The following is a 17971-nucleotide window of genomic DNA, read 5'->3' on the forward strand; positions in this document are numbered from 1 at the left end:
ATGATCGTACATTATGGGATTTTTGGAATTTTCGTACATCTGGCAACACTGCAGGAAGGGGAGGTGGGGGTGGAATGGAATTCTATTTCTTGAGTTGTTGTTGAGCTTTAGTGTTGCTTGACTTCTGCCATTGTGACTCATTAATGCACAACCAATAAAAACAAAGGGGTAAAGCACACCCACTTTTTGAGCCTGCAACACAAGCATTGGGTTAAAAAATTTTTTTATAATTTTTTGGCTTTATTCAGTGCATATTTTTATTCGCGAGTGTAGAGCAGTGTGTGGGAATGTTACCCGTTGCTCCAAGGTCAGTCAGTGGCAGCCTGGCGGCTTGGGATTCAAACTCAAAACCTTGTTATTACAAGTCCACTTTCTTAACCGCTAGGCCACTACTGTCCACAATTAATTTACTATTATTATTATTATCAACAATTAATATGAATTTGCAAATTCCTTTGACTTAGTGAGGTAAGTACACAATACATGCAGTCCTATCCATAACAGCAAAGGTATAAAAACATATCTATTTTACTAATAATTAATTACTAATAAAGAATTAATTTAATAATTCATATTAATTTATTTTACTGTGTTTCATCTTTAGTTTGTCCATGTGTATTTATCTGATTAAATTCAGTATGGTTCTGACAACAATTTTTACAATAAAATATGTTACTGTACAATACTTAATTTATTTTGAGTGTGTGTGTGTGTATTCTATATTTAATAATTTAAATCACATGAACATTTATGGCCTTACACTACTGATCAAGAGCAACATTTAGCAAATAGCGCTAAGCAACTTAGCCACAAATGTATTTTATATAAGGGGCCATGCTGCACCCTGCACACACCCATCCATATACCTAAACAAACACATACACTACAGGATACGCCAGAGACAACTCATGTGTCTGACACCATGGCAACACATTACAAACACAGTGAATTGGTTGTGCCTTTCTTGAGGTTCTTGAAGATAGTATTTAACTGAATGTGGGAAATATCTCTGTAAAGTGTGTGTTACATCAGACCGGGGCACTTCCCTCCAATTACAGCTGTGGCTGCTGCCATAAGCAGGAAACACCCAGGATGTTATATAATCCGGGCGACCTGTTTAGTTAATAAAAAGGCTGTTCTAATAAATGTTGTGCAGATGTGTAATAATTTACATTAATATAACGATATACCACCACATGCTGAGATCTTCTAACCCAATGCAACTCAACTCAGTTGATCAGATCCACATACAATGCAGGTATTTGTTATTGGGAAGCTTTATAGTCTTTGAGAGTCTGCATTAGGATAAAGAACTGGTCTATGCCTTCATCAGTTGTTCCCATTACTGCACTGACCTACCTGACCAGTAGAACCAGTTTAAATCTCCTGACAAACACAAAGTTGTTTTGTTCAAACCAGTATGGCATGATTCTGATCAAATAGTAGCTTTGTAATGATGTTCATATAAACAGAGGAGAGCTGTTGGGAGAAGAATGCTGAGGATGGAGCTACCAAGAGGTAAAGAGGAAGGCCTAGTAGAAGGTTTATGGATGTGGTGAGAGAGGACATGCAGGAGGTCTGTGTGGAAGAGGAAGATGCACAGCACCTGACACTGTTGCATCATTCTAAATTTATTCCTCACATCCAGTAAGTCCATAGAAATGGACAAGCAGGAACAACGCAGGTAAAAAGGGCCCTTAGGTGAGGGAGGCAGCATGTTAATCATGTCAGACGTCAGTAACTTTGTAAATGCCATTCTGTGGCCAGAGACACACCCAGACAGTAGCAATGAGTTGCAAGGAACAGAACAGAATCTCTGCCTGGGTGTGTTCAGCCACTTTATCCTAATTACTAAACTATGACATATGTGGAGACTTTACACCAATGAGGCAACCTACTCTGTTATGACAGTGACGATAATTATTTGAAGATGCTGTACAACAGTTTGTGTGTGTGTGTGTGTGTGTGTGTGTGTGTGTGTGTGTTGTCCTAGTCCTCAACAGGGTAATACATCTAGTGTTTTATTTACAGAGGAGTAAGAGAAGAGACTAAGAGAAGAAAAAGATACACACACAAGACAAGGAAAAAACAGAGTGTGTGCGCGCGTGTGTGTGCATGTGTGTGTGCATGTGTGTGCATGTATCTGTCAATATCTGTGACTTAGGTACTAGAAATAAGCATAGAGAGGTTAAACTAAAAAAGTTCATCATTATACATATGGCTTCCAAATTTCCATTACAACCCAAACAGAAAGCTAGCAAAAATTCCAGCTTGATAAGAACACTCCGCACACATGGCGAGCAGCCTTGCCTTCTAGATTTCTGTGTGTGTGTGTGTGGGTGCGCGCGTGATGGCAGGGCTGTTATTTTGATATTAAGAATGATGTTGTCCAGAAGCTACATGTGATGTGATGTTACTATACTGAGCTGCTGACATGGCAAAGTCCCCGTTGACCTCCTTCCAGCTTTTTCTCTCGCTGTTTAATCAGGGTAAAAATAGGGTGTTGGAGGAAGTGGAGTCACCATAACCTACCAACGCTTCCTGTTTCTGTACTGATCTGAAATGGTGGAGGTCATTATACTTCATACAGTATATTGTAAATTATATGCAATGTTTATATTTGCAATGCAATATATGCAGTAATTCAAACATACAATAATGTCCTTTGCTATTAACCATCACCCTTGGTGGCAGTGGGCAGCCACATGATAGCCACAGCCACAGTGTGTGGGGACGGTGCTTTGCTCAGTGGCACCTTAGTGGTACCTTTGGCGGCTCGGGATTCAAACCGGCAACCTTCTGATTACGGGGCCGCTTCCTTAACCGCTAGGCCACCACTGACCCAATTTTGTTTTCAAAATGATATGAGGTTCTCTAAAACAACTTTATTGACCACTTTTAAGTCTTAGGGAGGCTTTGATGAGTGCAAGGCAGCAACATTCCCCTCGGCAGAGAACCAGTTCATTGCAGGTTTATCGGCCCTTTAACACACAAAACATGTGTACCAGTTCAATTCCTCTACTATCAATGGCTAATTTCTGTTAATGCTATAAAATAAACCACTGCAACTGCACCTGCCCAGGTAGGCAGGCCCTCGAATCATTGCATTTGTGCCGAACAAAATGACAGTAGTTTCCTGACACAAGGTGAAGAGTAACAAAAATAAAAATTCCTCTTTAAGCAACAGAAAAACAGGTTCAGGCATGAAAAGCAGTCACAGGTCATAGCTTCACCACATCACTGCAGGGCCAAGTCTAGGCTGGAGGAGTGCCTTAATGATAGCATTAGTGTTAGATCTAGAAATGGGCCAGATGGGTCAAAACAATATGTTTCTGGTCTTGTAAGGTCTGGTCTTGTAACCTTTGACCAGTAACCTTGAAACCCTTGTAACCTATAGACACATCCTACAATGTACACTCCAGAGTGTGAGACCTGTGAATTTCGGTATCCTTTCAACTCTTGGCATGGTTTAAGAAACAGTTTTCACTGGCTGACTACATCTTATGACATTTTTGTCCATGGCCCTTGACTCTAAAGTTAAAAGAACCTTGCCAGGTTGCCCTCTAACCTGGTTTGTTGATTGACTTCAGGAGATACTTCACTCAGTCTTGTTCTTTTGTAAGCAAAAGTGAAAAGGGAAGTGATTGTCATTGTGGAACACTGCAGCACAGTGCACGGTGACACAACAAAAGGTGTCCTCTGCTTTTAAACATCACCCATAGTGAGCAGTGGGCAGCCATGACAGGCCCCCGGGGAGCAGTGTGTGGGGACAGTACTTTGCTCAGTGGTACCTTAGTGGCACCTTGGCAGTTCGGGATTCAAACCAGCAACCTTCTGACGGGGCCGCTTCCTTCACCGCTAGGCATCCACCACTGTCCCTTTTTAAGCACAATCCCAGATGGTAAAAAATGTTTTGTTCATTCAAAAATTGCCTAACAATTATTGCCCAAACTATTTGATGCCATAAGGCATTGTAGGCCGAATTAGAGAGCGAGAGAAAAATATTCTGATTGCGTAAAGAAAGAGAAAAGCACTTTCAGCTTCAACTCAGACCCATCCCATCATCGCGAGAATGTGGATGTGCTCAGCAACACCTAAGTCACAACAGACCCTTGAGTATAATGTGTTGAAAATGTTACCTGCAATCCAACCTGACAATATTTTTACAAATATCCCCCCAAATATTATTTGATTAAAAAGGCAGACAGCCTTGTTAAGGTGCTAAGGCCAACTGCATATTTAGAGGTTTGAATGAAATTGCATGAGCAGGAGAAAATGTGCAATGATAAAGGGTTCCAACATTACAACATTTAAGTGGCCAGGTAGTTTGGGTGGTGCAAGCGATCATTCCTAGAAAGAGAGACAATAAAGACAGAAGTGAAGGTGTGTTCCTCTGTGTTAAGATTGAAGACAGGTTTGGGTGCATTAAGCAAACTGCTCGGTCTGGTTTAACACCCTTGTGATTTTCTCAATGTTTGACCACGGACAGAGTACTAGGTGGATACGTTCTAATACACCAACGTGCAATCGTGTTTTATAGTGGTGGTGAAAAATGGGAATAATACAACTGTACTCTGAGAGACCACCAAAGCATAAGGGAGGTCTATCCTGTGCAAACAACAGTAACCAGTAACCAACAACCACCAGAGGAGGACTGATACACATTTCAAGCAAATAAACAGAGATTTACGGACATGGCCACCACCTACCTGGAATTCTACAACGTATACAACATGCAAATGTTCATATTTTGTTCTGGACGTCTAATATTAACAGTTACCTGAATGCCTAGATCCTATCACCTAAAAGATTATTGGATTGGACAACTGCTCATTACAAATTCAATTGTTGTTAACCATCTGTTATCTGTTTTGTCAAATTGATCAACCTGATGTAAAGGTGTGATTCATAACATACATCATATTTATCTCAGTATCAAAGAAAATAAATGACAAATATGGTTATTGTTTGCAACCAATCACTACTCACATTTAACAATGGAGCTCATTATTTTCCATTAGGTTGTAATTAAAGTTAATATAATATAACTTTATTATATTATATTATATTATTATGTATATATTCTATATATATATAAAGTTATATATAATACTCTGGTATTATGAATCATGCTTATCTATCAAGCCTAAAAATGAAATGGGAATCTATTTTGAACACAAACTCTTAATACATGAACTTGCATAAACCCTAGCAAACTCCTAAAAAAATCCTTAGCAACCTTGTCATACAACCCAATCACAAACCATCAATTGACTAGGAACACCTGCTCCTGCAGACAACGCCCAAATAGGCCCATTAAAATTTCTTCAGGAATTTGTGTTTCCAGCATTGGTAAAATTAAAAAGATGTGATTTCAAGAGGCGTTTTAGTAACCGAAAAGGCTAAAAGGTTTTACATAAGGGAATTATTGGTTCAGATACTTTTACCAGTATGGGCAGTACATTTTCTATTTACTATTTTCTGCATATACAGTACAGGCCAAAAGTTTGGACACACCTTCTCATTCAATGTGTTTTCTTTATTTTCAGGACCATTTACATGGTCGATTCTCACTGAAGGCATCAAAACTATGAATGAACACATCTGAGTTATGTACTTAACAAAAAGTGGAGACCTGACCTCCACAGTCACCGGACCTGAACCCAATCCAGATGGTTTGGGGGTGAGCTGGACCGCAGCATGAAGGCAAAGGGGCCAACAAGTGCTAAACACACAATACATTTTATAGCAAATTATATGCAATGCTTATATATGCAATGCAATAATTAGAATGAATTTATAAATATAATTTTTATACTAGTAACTGAATTTCTTCAAATATTGCTGTCCTGGTAATTTCTACACACCTTTGATTTTCTTTTGCATGGTTCCCTTTCCTTAGATATTATACTAGGAAATAAGCACCCTAGTTAGAAGTGAGTTGGGATGAAAACTACTTCTGGCTGAGGACACCTCTAGCAAGGTTGTCTGGAAGGTGCAAAGGTGAGGAAGAACAAATTTTAGTGAAAGTGAAGTGATTGTCATTGTAAAACACTGCAGCACAGCACACTGCTTTTAACCATCACCCTTGGTGAGTAGTGGGCAGCCATGACAGGCGCCCAGGGAGTTTTAACATGAGTTTTACATATAGGCTATTATTGGTTCAGATACTTTTACCAGTATGGGCAGTACATTTTCTATTTTGAATCACTGAATCTTCCACGGATGTAGTTCACAACTGTTGTTGCTGCACAGGATACATAGAGTTTCACAGTCACATCTTGGTGGCCTCTAAGAATCCCATAGATACCATGGAGACAACCGATAATATTACAATTCATTGTTAAACTCCATGCCGGGAAGAGCAAAAGCCACAAAGATTCAGCACACACTCCGATCATCATACCTGTGGCAACACACAGAAACATTAAATCCACAACAACTGCAGCCAAGCACAAGGCCATATCAAGCAGGCCGTTTCAGAGGAGAAACTGTTCTCGGTTACAGTGTTACGTGTTGATTTGTACATCAGTAACCCAGCAGATTTATTTCTCTCATTCCCCATTCTCCCACAGGAACGATGACTAATGTTTAGGGCACCACCCATCCCACCACAAAAACTCCAACACACAGTGCTAATGCTAAAGCTCGCATATGCCAACGTGAACGCTGACTGGCTTGCATCGATCAAGTGCTTTTCAGGGAATGGACGTTGGCAGTAATGTAGACAGACAGGGGCGGGCAGGCAAAAACCCTCCTTGATTTTCAGCACAAACCAGACAAGTCACTTGTGAGGCAGGGCAGGAAAGAATGAATGCGGTATTGAACACTCTGGACTGATAATGATAATTAAAACCATGCAAAAATGTAAATAGCCACGTCGGGATTCGAATGCGTAATCCCGCTGTAATGAATGTGGGCATTTGGAACATTGCAGCAGGGGCCTGTGACCCCCAAAAACGAACTAATTTGACCATACAATCTCACACCATACATACATAAGAATCCATGGTCAAAAACATTCTAAACTCATAGCCTACTCCTCTCCAAATGTCTTATCTCACCTAACCATTCAAACTGACCATCGCAGCCTTCTGGTCTAATCACAGGCTAAAAGAACACAACCCAGCGTCTAGCAAAGTAATGAAAATGACACAGTGATTTCCATTGGTTGGTTAGTTTTGTTGATGCCGGCGGAAAGTTGTATGTCGTGTTCTCCATGTTTGGTGATGATATCTTTCTGAAATACCTGCCGACGTTCTGCCAGAAGGCCTGCCTGCTTGCCTACCTTCAGCAAAACTGAATTGACTGCTCAGGTTTACGCAAGAGTTGGAAAGAACGTGTTTTAAATGGCCCAGCCTCGCCTGCGGTGCCAATCAACTGCATTCTTAATGGATGCAAAAAGGATGCAACCCTGTAGCCTCTGTCAACAATGTGCTTATTTGTATGATTGAAGAAGAACAAGAAACAATCACTCACAGGGCTACAGTCACCATACTGCGATACAGTTCATATTAGATCTGTACATTCCGTGATGCCTTAACCTATAAAACCTTATGAGCAGACCACACCGAAAGGCGGACTTTTCCAAGCGTAGCACCAAACAGCCCGTCCAGTAGAGCTTTTTTTTTATGGTGAAGTGCCCCATGCCTGCGGGACCAAAGAACAGTGCGTTTGACCGTCACCAGAGTAGCAATTAAACAGAAAATGGCTTTCGGCATTCACTAGACATGCGCCAGGAACTAATCTCACACACTACACTATTCGTACGCACTTACGCCAGGAGCCTCGGCCTCCAGCAGAAAAGGAAACCACAGCCTTGTGCGTGTACGTACCATCGGGGCAGAGACTGTGTGCTGGATCCCTCGTATGCGTATGTGCAGTCCACACCTGAGGAAGACTCACTGCAAATTTACTTCAATACTTTGGATCAGACAGAGTGTCACTCACACACACACACACACACACACACCCTGTAGAGAGAGAGAGAGGATCCTAAACCACACCCCAGATTCTCCCATGATGCAGTGGGGCAGTCGTAGCTGATTGGCTGTGGGGAGGCTAGATTCCGCCCACTGCCTAACGCCAGCCAGGAAAATATACATCAGCAGGCTGCGGCTGTACGCAGGGGGAGAAGGGACGTCAGCTGCAGATCACGCACCAACACGGATCTCAGCGGTCTGTTCACAGAGTGAAAAAGAAACATCATAACAGCGTAAAGGGAAGAGGAAGAGTGAGAAAGAGAGAGGTGGAGAGAAGGTGGGGTGCACTGTTGTCAACACAACAGCTTGAGAGGGTGTGTCTTACACTCACTGCAAAGGAATTTAAGCAGCAACCACACAGATCAAGGGGTAGAGAGAGAGAGAGAGAGAGAGAGAGACAGAGACAGAGAGAACATTGGAGAAAAAGGAAAGGCTGGAGTGAAAGAGAAGTAATATGATCAGAAACCAAGTGCAAATAAAATTTCAAAATCAAACCAAAATATTATAGCTTTGCAGGCTGAGGCCTGCTTCGCACTGCACCGCACCACACCCACTGCCTGAGGGAGCTGGAGAGTAGCCAGGCCCGGTTTCGGAGCTCAGAGTGTGGACACAATAGGGCCGTTCTCAGCCTCTACCACCTCAGAGCCCTGGAGTCAGGTGTGGACTGCAACATGTGATGAACATGATCACGTGACAATGGCATCACTGGTTGGGTGCAGGCGTGGCGATAAGAACTTTAAAACATGGTTATTCGGAAGGTCTCGTAACAGTGCCCTCTGGTGTTCGAAACAAAGCATCATTACAACCACCAGATACGGGACATTCCACCCCGGAGAACCTCTAGGTCAAGGTTCACGGTGGTTTAAAACAGGATATGAAACTATTTGGTGGTCATCTTGGTCATCTTTGTTACCCTCTGGGCCACAAAACAATCTGCCAGCATAAAATATTGAAAAGAAAATAATACAAAATCCAGAATATAGCTTCAACAATTCAATTTATAGAGACAAAGAAATTGCTAAATAATAATACTCTGTGCCAGTGAGAAGAGGAACCTTATAAGAGCAGCTCTATTATGAAAAGACGTCTCTGAAAGGTCCAAGACGGGATTCAGACTCACACCCTTGGAGGTGTGAGGCCACCGTGCGGCACGGTATCTATTTAAAGGCGGTAGATTCAGGTGTGGAGTTTGGGGCTAGAGTTTGCGTGGTGTGACATAAAAGTTCTGATTGTCTTATCTTGGGTACTGTGGGTTCGAATCGCACATTATGTACAGCTACCCAAATTGAATATGATGAGATAATCAGCAGTATAAGACTTCCGGAGATAAAAGGTGTAGCCTATTCTACACCTCCAGACAAGAAGATAACCCCAGACAGACCCAGCCAGCTGAATGTTGTACCAAAACCATTGGCAAAGGTTCAAAGGGCATGAAGTGAACATAACATCTAAGACTGGCTTTAAAAAGTGGTAACACGTGTAAGTGAAAGGGGATCAGTGAGGCATTCCTTCAGTAAAAGAGTGGAGCCGTCTCAATTTCTCCATGTTTTGTAATTGATATAATGGGAATTTTACTCTTTTAGGTGTTGTGTGCTATCGCTGCAGATATGTTGAGGCATGCGTGTGTTTCTTAGTTACAGCATGTCATCACATTACGTCCACAATGGCTCTGACTGTGGGCATATGCGTCAGGTACACTGAGCCACATATGGGTGTGTGTGTGTGTCCTATTTAAAAGCAGTAGTTCAGACACCCACTTTTTCCCCATTATATGCCTGTATGTCTCTTTATCTTCCAGAAGAAACCAGCAGAGCAACATTTTTTTTCCAAAATTAATCAGTGAGTGGCTTTACATGCTTATCAACAGATTAAAGTCTCTTTCAGATGGAATGGTGAGGTTCTGAACATTCATTCAGTCCACGATTGTACTGCCCCCTTTCACCCCTGATTACCTGTTAACAGTAAAACATGGTTCCAAAAATGAAAAGATAGCATTGCTGGTGGACATCTTAAGTATGCAAGGCATTTCAGAACTGAATAAATGGAGCGTGGCCATCACATCTCGGAAGCCCAGTAGTTTCCAAAAAAGGCAAACAAAAACAGCCGGACTGCGATGTTATCACACTCGGGCATCAACACCAAGTCTGGCCTGTGTGGCAACTTCAGAGAAGACCTTCAGCAGAACCATCCAGAACCAAAAGAGTGAGAGAGTGGACACACTCATCAACTAATTCATCAACAGAGAATTAACACAGACCCACCATGTCAATCACAGAGGTCACAGAGGACAGTTTTGGGGTGTGCGTCAAACAGAGAAAGATTGCTGACAGATGTGTGTGCTCATGTGTGTGTGTGTGTGTGTGTGTGTGTGTGTTTGTGCATGTGTGTGTGAGAGACATGAGTGCATGATCAGCTTATGCTTCACTGAGGTGGAGCTGAGAACAGAGGAACGTTGCATTTTTAGGGAAATGTCACTATGTTTTTGTTACTAGGCAATCTTCATCTGTTAATACACCATCAAACATGAAACAAGGCCCCGGCCATACAGATGAGACATCCACTAATCTAATAAGCAATGATGTAAGAGGTCTGAGGAAAAGTCCTGGGAGGGTTTCTCCGTTGCAATCAGTGAATTATTAGTTCACCGCTATAGAATGATGTTTTTCTGTGTCATCTCCTAGCAGCTACTTCATATGCAAATTTAATGTGGATCAAATGCAAGAACCCTCACTAAAATTAAGACACAAAAGTTGGACAAACAGCTATATGAGTTTGAATAAAATCTGCTCATTGTTATTGTGGTTTACAGAGCTTTATAAAAGTTAAGTACAGTAAGTCAGAAATATAGCTAAGATCTGTTTTTTATTTTATCTGAGGCTGACTGGTGCTACACGTCTCCCAACACACCCAAAGGTGCGGGTGGGAAGGTGCTTTAGTCTACGATTTTTAAAAAGGAAGATAGTCAGAATTTTAAGTGTATTTGTGTACTAGTGTATTTTACTCAAGACCCTAATGCAAAAAATAATGAAATGCGTTTGACTGCCAGTGAATGCCAGTTACTATTGCGCCTTTATTTAATAATGTAAGAATCTCTCCAATGCTGTTCTATTTCCACATCAGATCAACACACATGCATACACACACATACACACCTCAGAAAGATTTAAAACTAGACACCACCCTAAAAATAAACAAAGAATCTCAGTCACCTTTGCACTGGTGATTATGTGAGAAGTGTATCTCCACACACACACACACACACACACACACACACACACACACACACTCACTCTGGGGTCAAGCCCCATCCAGTAATGAACGGGAATGTACCTGTCCTGTTTACCAGAACAAAAATCAGTTCTGTCAGCTTCATTCAGATCACACCAGAATGGACCCACAGAGCGAAACAGACCCGTCACCTACAATATGATCAGCGGCTGCACACGCCACGCTTTTTTCTCCCCTCTCCCTACCCAGCTATGCATCTCTGTCTGACTTTTACAAGCTCCGTGCTGTAATCGCAAATTTTCTCTGCGTCTAGCAAGAGTAGTGGAAACACTTTGAAACAGCTCCAGTTGGCATTAGTGGTATTGCAACAGAACTGCAACATAATCCAAATATCTCATATTGCCATGATTCAGCAGGTTCAAAGCAAGGGAAGAAAAAAAACAAGATGCTCTCTCAACACAAACACAAACTTCTTGCCTTCTGCAGCAATCCATGAAATGCAAGTCGTATGGGAGCGAGCGTGAAACGGGTTTCTAAGTGGACTCTGGAGGACTTGTCCAGTGTCTGCTGTTAGTGAAGGCAGAAAACACTCGGTCGCAACCACTATCCATGAACGGTTAATACACCAAGTCGCTGGATCTCATGGAAGAAACCCACATCACATAAAAAGCTGAGGTCCACAAGCTTGGAGGTGTGAGGCAACAACACTGCTTACCATGTGGCCAGTTTGATTACTGAGTTCATATTTTCAGGGATTTCAATTATTCATCCATATACAAGTTTTCCAGTTCGTTTAGTTTTTTTTTTTTTTATATGCAGTGTGGATATTAAAATGAATTTAATATACGGATATATATGAATTACATAACTGAGGACCAAGCAGTTAACCTTTAAAGATGACAAAAAAAACACAGCACAATCACATCAAACCAAGAACAAAAATCCAGGGTCGCAGCCAAAAACACTCCAGCACAGCAGCACCGAAATGAACAGAGAGACACGAAACACGGCAAACACAAATCACACAGATAATAATACACACCCTGTGCACACATACACACACACACAGATAACACTGATAACCTATTGTTATGATCAAATGTTACTATGGCAACCAACACAGAACAGATCAATACTCACATACGCACATGGAGAGAGAGAAAGAGGACAGCAGACCACGGGTCCCCTGCAAGAGATCCCTCACCCTGTCACATGTCCGCGTCTCACGTGTCCTGTCCAGTTCCACACTACACTGACCTCAGCCGGGGTAACTGTTTGGCAGGTCCATCAGATGGATGAGCCCCTGCCGCCCTAATGTTTTGTGAAGACCTCATTCCTTGGAGTCTTGGAGACCTGAGCGATGTCCACATCGGCCGACCTGTATGACTTTTGCACAGGATGCCAGGACCGAACCTTCGGTGTCCACTAAAGCAAGTCGGTTCACAGATAAACTTCAGTGGCATGATAAGAGTCCACAGCAGGTAGCTCACCTCTTCTCCGATTGGAGAGTCTGTCTCTGCTTATCTCAACAGTCCAACAATCTAAAACCATGTATGTATGTATGTATGTGTGTGTGTGATTTGTGGTGGGCAGAATAATTAAAGTAACACCCTTATCCCCCATACTTCAAGTTCCACAGAGACAACCCTGCTTCCTGCTACCCTGGTGACAGGGGCTGATCTTGTACAGGGGGTAAGCTATACTCAGGGTATGTACACTATGCAGGACGACAACACACACACACACACACACAAAGACAGCAGTGTGTGACTGTCTGAACACCATGTACAGGGGACTGTTTTTGGAACACTAAATCACCCAAGTCAAACAGCGGCCTTTTAGCGGTATTTTAGTCTGAAATAGACTAAACCGCTACAAATGCCATTTCACAATGTCAGCAGCAAGGTATGTAGATGTCAGTGTGTGTGTGTTGACGAGGGTGCGTGTGTGTTCTGTACAGCTTGAGTTTCAAGATTTCCTCAGCTCTATTCGCTCTTCTGAATTCCTCTCCTCCCTCCTGCTCCTGCGCCCTTGGCTGACAGGAGTCTGAGCCAAGAGCTCTTTCCTGCCTGAGCAACCTATTCATGTCCCATGTGCGCACGCACGCACACACACAGACACACACACACACACACACACACACACACACACACTCACACTCACTCACTCACAAGCACGCTCAATCACTGCTGAGCTATACCCAGTCCTCACACTCAGCTACTTCAAAACTTTTGTCAGCCACAAGACAACACACGCCTTCCCGCTCTCTAACAGAATACAACTTTCACTGCTATTAATACATTTCTGCAAACAAAACACTAGATCTCACACACACACACACACACACAGAGAGACCAACCTTCTCGTCTACTGCAACGTCCTGTAAGGCAGGCAGTTCCCGCTGTCCACCGCGAAGCCAGCTAATGATCTGCCCCATGCTCGCTGGCCGTGTCTCAGTGAGTGTGTGCGAGTGTCAGGCTCTGTGAGCTACAGCATGACCCAAACACTCCAGCAGAGAGGGAAGGGCGTGTCATACATAGAGTGGGCGGAGTCAAAGTAGAGAACAGGGGCGGGACTAAACTATCTGAAATAGCAGCAAGTGAGGGATGGCTAAAAGGAGAAAACAGAAAACACACACACACATACTTACACATTACACAAGCAAACAGAGAATATATTAACACTGAATGCTAAAATAGGATTGTGTAAAAACACACACAGACCCACAAATCTGTAAACCTACATAACGTTCATAGCCACATGCTGATCAATAGAAAACACACTGAGAAAACAAAGACTGAAGTTTGGTTTGCATGATGAGTGTTACTGCACATACACACACACACACACATTCCATCTGTTATGTTTCACATCCTGTTCTAGTTGAGGTCATGTTCACATACACAGATATGCTATGTAAGTGTACAAGGTTGCTAATTTATTGCACAGGCAAATAAGAAGGGCTGCAATTCCCACCAAATCTAAATGAAAAACATAAAACTAAATATAATATATTGGCAGAAACATATATTTCCTGTACAAATGCAATTTCATACCAAAATATTAGTAAGAGATTTAAATGCAAAAGGAATCTATTTTTTTATTATTTGGTTTCACAAAAGTCTTAATACTTCCTATGAGCAAACACAGACGGACAATATTGGACAATATCAGAACAGCCTCAGGAAAAAATAACTCTGTGGAGACATTGCGTCCTTTACTTCAATCTTTTTATGCAAGTTTGTAAAACTATGCAGAAATTATGCCATGAGCTGCTATTTCAGATATGAAATTCCTTTGAAGTTCCCAACCGCCTGGCTGCTGCATTAAAAACTATAAAATAGTTCATATTATGGAGATTGCAAAGCATGCACAAGCGGGATATATAAACCTTGCAGTAGTAAAACAACAGAAGCACTGCTGAATAAATGTTGATTTGTTCAGTTCCGATATTTAACGTGACTTTAAAAGCATTCAAAGCCATAAATGCAACACACCCTGAAGAAGCCAAAGTCCAGTAACCTCTCCCTGCAATGCCTCCTCGGTTTACCACAGTTTACCTGCACGCACGTGTACCCACAAGAACACGTAAGATTTTTTTTTACACTTGATTCTTACCCTCAACCATGACCATGTGAACTGCGTCCATGGCCATTACCTCAAACATGTTCAGTTATGATCCCAAAGAATTCACTCTTAGTTGACACTGAAATTTACCCACAATCCCCCGTTTCCTAACTTCCAAGATCCAAGCTGACATCTTTCCCAGGACAGTGGTCAGGCCTCTCATCATCACTCCCCTTTCACAAAAAGGCCTTTTAAAGGGTCACAACAGATCTGCAGTGGGGAGCGGTCAGCACAGGCTGGTCCAGGCTGGAGGAGGCGTGGTTGAGAACAATGCCTTGTTGTGTCTGAGGGGACTGCTGGCGACGACGGGCCAGCTTATCGGGTATCAATTTTTCTCTTTCCCCTCTCTGGGGGATACCTTAGACAGAAATCAGAGATGTCATATGGTCTAGATTGCCAATCAGATTGCTTTAGTTATCCCTGTTTACAATGGGCACTACAAGCAAACATTTTCAACTTTTTTCATAAAAATATCTGTGCTGGGTAGGTAGGGGTGGGTGGGTAGTTTCCAAGATACGGTATTTTTCGAGCAGTCCTTTCTTGTTTGTATCTGTTTCATTGATAAATGCGGAACGTGTTGGAAATGCAACACAGACATGTCCTGACCTCGTCCTACCTGTGAACTTTACAGCTTCACTAGCAATTCCACATGCACAGCAGGTGCTGATGCACTTGTCCAAACCTCCCACACAACGATACCGTAGCCTGAGATGGCCCTGAAGTGCGACGGTGCAGGAAAAAACGAAATCTGAGAGACCGTATCTTAACACGGAACCTGTGATTTAAAAAAATCATCACAACAACATTACTCCGCTTCAAATGACCAGGATTGAGAAAGAACCATGCAGCTACCTGACACTACAGAAGCCCTGTTCAAAAAATAAATATCCGCGCTGAGAGATGGCCGACATGATGAGATCCACAGATGGTGTGAACTGATGACACAACAGTTCGCCAGGGATGAGCAGTGGGCGTGTTAAATGTGATCAGCGAGGCTAAATATGAGACAATGTCGTCAAAAGTTGAGCTAGTGCCTGGGGCAAATCTCCACCTTGACCCCGTCCCAAAAGCCAGGTTTGAAAGCATGGCAGTCAGAATGAATAAAGAGCAACCAGACACACCGTCACACTCTTCAGGATCATCTATACATCTCAGCTCTGATGGTGCCCCGTCTTCAGGGACCACCATGGTCTACATATCCACCGTGGTCATACATAACTCACACCGTGGTCCATCCTGGACATCACATTTGCAGCATATGGCAACACGGTGTCCAAGGCTGGATGGGTGGACACGAGGTAAATGAAAGTATACACTACCAGTCAAGAGTTTGGACGCACCAAGTGGAGACCAAAATGGAGGCCATTTTGAAGACTTCAATGCAGGAAACATATTTAGTACTTTTATAGAAAGACAAAGTGAAGTATGCCTGATGAATCTGTTTTTTCAGTCGCCTCTTTTTTACCTTCATGATGCTTTGTTCACTATTGTCATTGTCAAAAGCCGCTTCATAAGATGCTCAGTAACACAAGTGAATGATAAGAAAGTGTTCAGCATAAAAAACCTTCAGGACTGTTGGAACCCCCCATCCCTGTTGTCAAACTTAAGGTGGTGGAAAGAAGCCAGGAGGGTGAAATGTTGCAATCAGAACAAAAGCTCCCTGATTTGGAAACTTTTTGCTTTGTTTGCTTTTTGGGGGGGTTTATTACATAACCTCAACCTATTATTTAATAGTCCAGTTTTGTTCTATTATATAAAAAAGACCCATAAATCAGTAGGTGCATCCAGACTTCTCACTGGTAGTGTATATGTATAACAAGTATTAAAATTCAAAAATTTCATTTTTGACCCCTGTGATTTGTTTCTGCAAATGAACACTATAGTGAATTTATAAAATTGATGGTCACTGTTTACAGTTGTATGGATTTTTGGGCAGTTACAGGAAATTCAATTATGAACCTTCTGAGCAAGTTAATTACATATAATTATGACCACACCTATGCTTAAAGCAAGTAGACAAATATCACTGATTATAATTCTACAAACACACATATACACACACAGGGGTGATGGTCAGATGCACACAAAGTAAACAACACACATGATATTAAAGAGAAAATTATTAAATAACTTTCAGACAAACTGACACGCAGTGCATTTACACACACAGACACACACACATGCACAGGAATTTACGGCCACACCTGTTGACAGGTTACTCAGCCTGTTCAACCAAGTCAATTTATACCTCACCCTCATCTGAGTGTGGTGTGGAGGCATGTGTGTACACGGGTGTGTGTCTGCGTGTGTCTGCGTGAAAGTGTGTGTTTGCGCACTGGCATGTGTGTGTGTGTCTGCGTGAAAGTGTGTATGCGCGTGTGTGTGTGTGTGTGTGTGTGTGTGTGTGTGTGCACAAGCTGGTGTAACTTAACTCTCAAGAGGTTATTTATGGAGACATCATTCATCTTCATGCTCTCTCTTATTAACAGAACCACGAGACCCACAGACCCACACCCAAAAACCATGAGACCCAAAATTACCATGACAGTCATGTTCATGATGACTTTATTTAAACTTTTCACCTCTATGTATTTCTTGAACAGCATCTTTTGTCATTCTGTAGGCCAGTCGCACTCAAATAACATTTCAGATGTGACCAATGGATAGGTGACGCATTTTTTAAACTTCTCTGGCAGATCAGCGCTCTGTCCATGTTAATTCAGACAAACATGTTACAGACACATTGATAATCAACCAGGATGTTTTGGAATAACACTTTATAATTTACTTAAATATGTATTTTTGACTGTGCCATCTGTCTAGGGAGGGTGAAGGACCTAAAAGGACCCTAGGTTGGTAGTATACTAGTTGGTAACCCACTCGCCTATGAACTATAAAACTATAAAGTCCCAGGTCCAAACCCCACTTACTACCATTGTGTCCCTGAGCAAGACACTTAACCCTGAGTGTCTCCAGAGGGACTGTCCCTGTCACTTCTGATTGTAAGTCGCCCAGGTAAAGGGTGTCTTATAAATGCCATAAATGTAAATGTAAAATTCACAACATACATGCATTCATTAACTGGTGTTCAAAGTCTTCATATTCTTGCTCAGCTCCTCACTGCACTTTTTGTT

The 17971-nt window shown here is 42.1% G+C and overlaps 1 protein-coding gene across 16 annotated transcripts in view; it reads right to left on the minus strand.

Annotated features, from left to right (window-relative positions):
- Positions 1-17971, minus strand: part of cast (calpastatin) — a 38196-nt gene that overhangs the window by 17269 nt on the left and 2956 nt on the right. For 2 of the 16 annotated variants that reach the window (XM_028971006.1, XM_028970994.1), the window contains exon 1: positions 13570-13736. The exons of 10 other annotated variants lie outside the window; for them this stretch is intronic. In XM_028971006.1, coding sequence (XP_028826839.1) covers positions 13570-13647 — 78 coding nt within the window. In that variant the 5' untranslated portion in view covers positions 13648-13736. Of the gene's footprint in view, positions 1-7835; positions 7994-13569; positions 13737-17971 lie in introns of those variants that run through there. 4 more of the 16 variants (XM_028971007.1, XM_028970999.1, XM_028971003.1 and 1 more) reach the window with 3 other exon arrangements.

The sequence above is a fragment of the Denticeps clupeoides genome, chromosome 3 (assembly GCF_900700375.1).
Source record: "Denticeps clupeoides chromosome 3, fDenClu1.1, whole genome shotgun sequence".
NCBI classification, from domain to species: domain Eukaryota; kingdom Metazoa; phylum Chordata; class Actinopteri; order Clupeiformes; family Denticipitidae; genus Denticeps; species Denticeps clupeoides.